This window comes from Nicotiana sylvestris, chromosome 8 (genome assembly GCF_000393655.2).
Source record: "Nicotiana sylvestris chromosome 8, ASM39365v2, whole genome shotgun sequence".
Lineage (NCBI taxonomy): Eukaryota > Viridiplantae > Streptophyta > Magnoliopsida > Solanales > Solanaceae > Nicotiana > Nicotiana sylvestris.
In genome coordinates, this window is record NC_091064.1 from 86,264,019 (window position 1) to 86,267,155 (window position 3,137).

At 45.6% G+C, this 3,137-nt stretch overlaps 1 protein-coding gene across 1 annotated transcript; it reads left to right on the forward strand.

Moving 5' to 3' along the window:
* The first annotated feature begins 2,275 nt into the window (after positions 1–2,275).
* Positions 2,276–2,887, forward strand: LOC138875327 (uncharacterized). Its single transcript, XM_070154152.1, has one exon. It carries the CDS (start codon positions 2,276–2,278, stop codon positions 2,885–2,887), a length of 612 nt encoding a protein of 203 aa, XP_070010253.1.
* The last annotated feature ends 250 nt before the right edge of the window (positions 2,888–3,137 follow it).

Here is a 3,137-nt window from a genome sequence, read left to right on the forward strand (position 1 = left end):
TGAGATGAATAATGGAAAATGGTAACGCCTCGGTAAGGAGGCCTAGCCGATCGGGCCATGATCGAACGCCATGACATATACACATGGCGATTATGCATTGATGATTGAAACTGGAAAGTGTGAATAGAATATTGGTAACGTCTCCGGGAGACAGCCTAGTCGATCGGGTCGAGATCGGACTCCACTCAAGATAGCGGTGGTAATGTCAATGATGTGGAACAGTATGAAATGCCCATCTAAAGGCTATGGAAACATGATGTAAAGGTTGTGTAATTCTTTCTTGCTGATAATGTTGTGATTGTTTAAAGCTTTGAAGTGATACCTGTGATTTCCTTATTTGTGTATGAAAGTTTTTTTCTAATTTGATGGTGTTTAGTTATACATACTAGTTCTATTCGATGGCACTAACGTCTCTTTTTCCAGGAGCGCTATGTCTTTAAATGGATGTAGGTGTTTCTATAGCAGGCAGTGTTGGTCGCAGCTAGTACCGCATCATCCTTTCAGCTGACTTGGTAAGCCTCACTTCATTCGGGGTCCTATTTCATCTATTCATCATGTACTTTGTATTTTAGGTATAGCCGGAGCCTTGTTACTGGCATTTCCATATTACATTACTCTTAGTTGTGTTTAGAGTCTCCGTAGACAGGTTGTGGGTAGTATCGGGTATTGGAATTAAAGTAGAAATATTCATGTTTGGCAAAGATTTATAAAACTTATAATATTTTGATAATTATGATGTAAGCTGCTAATGGAAATGAAATGGAAGTTGTTAATGAAATACTTACTAAATATGATTAATGGAGTACATCTCCTATTTAATCATGAATTATTTTTTGTAGAATGAAACCTAACAGGCTTGCTCAGTCGGGTTTATTCGGTTGAGCGCTGGTCGCGCTCCTTGGATATTGGGGCGTGACAAACTTGGTATTAGAGCCTAAGGTTTTAAAGTATCCCAGGATTTCTCGGAGCCGTGTCTTGTAGAGTCCTTCTTATCGGTGTGTAGTTGACCACATCTATAAGTTGGAGGCTACTTGGGCATTTAGGAATAACACCCTTCTTTGATGTTCTGGATCGTGCGGTGAAACTGTCCCTCTCTAATTAGTCCAATGTTCTATATTTCAGTAAATGACACCTAAGAAGAAAGCGAGAATTGGCCAAGCAAGCCAATTCCACCTCAGGAGTGGCTGATGATTCACTGCTTGATACTGTGGATGAGGGTAGCTGCCCTGCTATCCCTCTGCCTGATTCTTCTACTCCAGAGCAGACTACCCCAGTTCCCACACCCGTGGAGGGTACCACCATCCCTCCCGTTGATACTCTTGTCCCGCCTCCAGTTCTAGCTTCTGGTTCTGGTATTTCGGATGGGGATCTTAGGGGAGCTATTCAGATGTTGACCCAGCTAGTGGCCTCCCAGGCCTAGAGGTCGAATGTTGTGCCTAGTTCATCCAGCCAGCAAGGGGATTCTACTAGTTCCAGAGTGAACATATTTCTTCAGTTAGACCCTCCGGTGTTTACAAGTGCCAATCCAGAAGAAGACACTCAGGATTTTATTGATGAGATGCACAAGACCCTCAGGGTTATACGTGCAACTGAGACAGAAGGAGTAGAGTTGGCTGCCTAACGCTTGAAAGGGGTGGCCTATTCATAGTTTGAGTTGTGGGAGGATTCCTGAGAGGAGGGGTGCCCTCCGGTGAGGTGGAGCAAGTTCGTTGATGCCTTTACTAAACATTTCCTGCCCGCTGAGACAAGGGCAGCCTGTTCGACAGAGTTTGAAAATTTGAGGCAAGATAATAGAAGTGTGTGGGAGTACCACATGGAATTTGCTCGCTTGTCCATGTATGCCATTCATATGTTGCCTACAATAGAGGCCAGGGTGTACCGGTTTGTTCAGGGCATTAATTCTTTGACCATTAATAAGGCTTCTACGCCTGCATTGAATTCCGACATGAATTATGGGAAGATGAGAGCATTTGCTCATGCCACAGAGAATCATAAATTAAAGAATAGAATGGAGAGAGAGGGTAGTAGCAAGACCCGGTCTACGGGCAATATGGGAGAGTCACTAGGTGGGGGAAGATCAACTTTTAGGGGAGGATCATCAGGGCCTTCCCAGTCTATTGCACAGTCTTCAGCCAGTGCACTACCGCCAGGGCCCAGCCAGCAGCAGTGGAGTCATTTTAGGCCCGGTCAGGGCATCATGGGATCCTATCAGCGGGGTCGGTCAGGAAAGAGGCCCCAACAGTAGCCGAGGTCCCCGTGCCCCAGGTACGGGAAGATGCACTCAAGGACTTGCTATCTAGAGTTACCTATATGCTATGGATGTGGGATGAGGGGTCATATTCAGAGACATTGTCATGCATCCCGCCAGGAAGTGGGTAGGGGCGTAGCTCAGTCATCTAGCCAGGCAGCTGCTACATCTTCAGCCCCCTCCCCAGCTCGAGGTACCCCAGCACCCGCAGGGCGTGGTGCAGCTAGGGGTGGTGCGCAGAGTTCAGGAGGACCCAACTGGTTTTATGCTATGAGTGGTCGCCAAACTGTAGATGCTTCTCCATATATTATTACAGGTATTCTGACTGTCCAATCTGATGATGTGTATGCACTTATTGACCCTGGTTCCACCTTGTCCTATGTTACCCCTTTTGTTGCTATGGGATTTGGGATAGAGCCGGATCAGCTTCATGAGCCCTTTTTGGTGTCTACCCCAGTTGGTGAGTTTATTACAGCTGCTCGGGTTTATAGAGGATGTGTTGTTACGGTACGGGGTAGGGATACTGCGGCCAATCTTATTGAGTTAGGGATGGTCGACTTTGATGTAATAATGGGAATGGATTGTCTTTATTCATGCTTTGCCAAACTTGATTATCGGACTAGAACCATTAGGCTTTAATTTCCTAATGAGCCCGTTATTGAATGGAAGGGAGATAATGTAGTTCCTAGAGGTCGGTTTATTTCCTACCTTAAGGCCGTGAAGATGATCAAGATGGGGTGTATCTATCATCTAGTTTGGGTCACGGACACCAATGCCGAGGCGCTTAGCCTTGAGTCTGTACCAGTTGTGAATGAATTTCTAGATGTCTTTCTAGATGAACTCCCTAGGATTCCACCGGACAAGGAAATTGATTTTGGGATCGATATGA

What these genes read in the sequence shown, in the direction of transcription:
- LOC138875327 (XM_070154152.1), top strand. Translation starts at nt 2,276, where the DNA reads ATGCACTCAAGGACTTGCTATCTAGAGTTACCTATATGCTATGGATGT.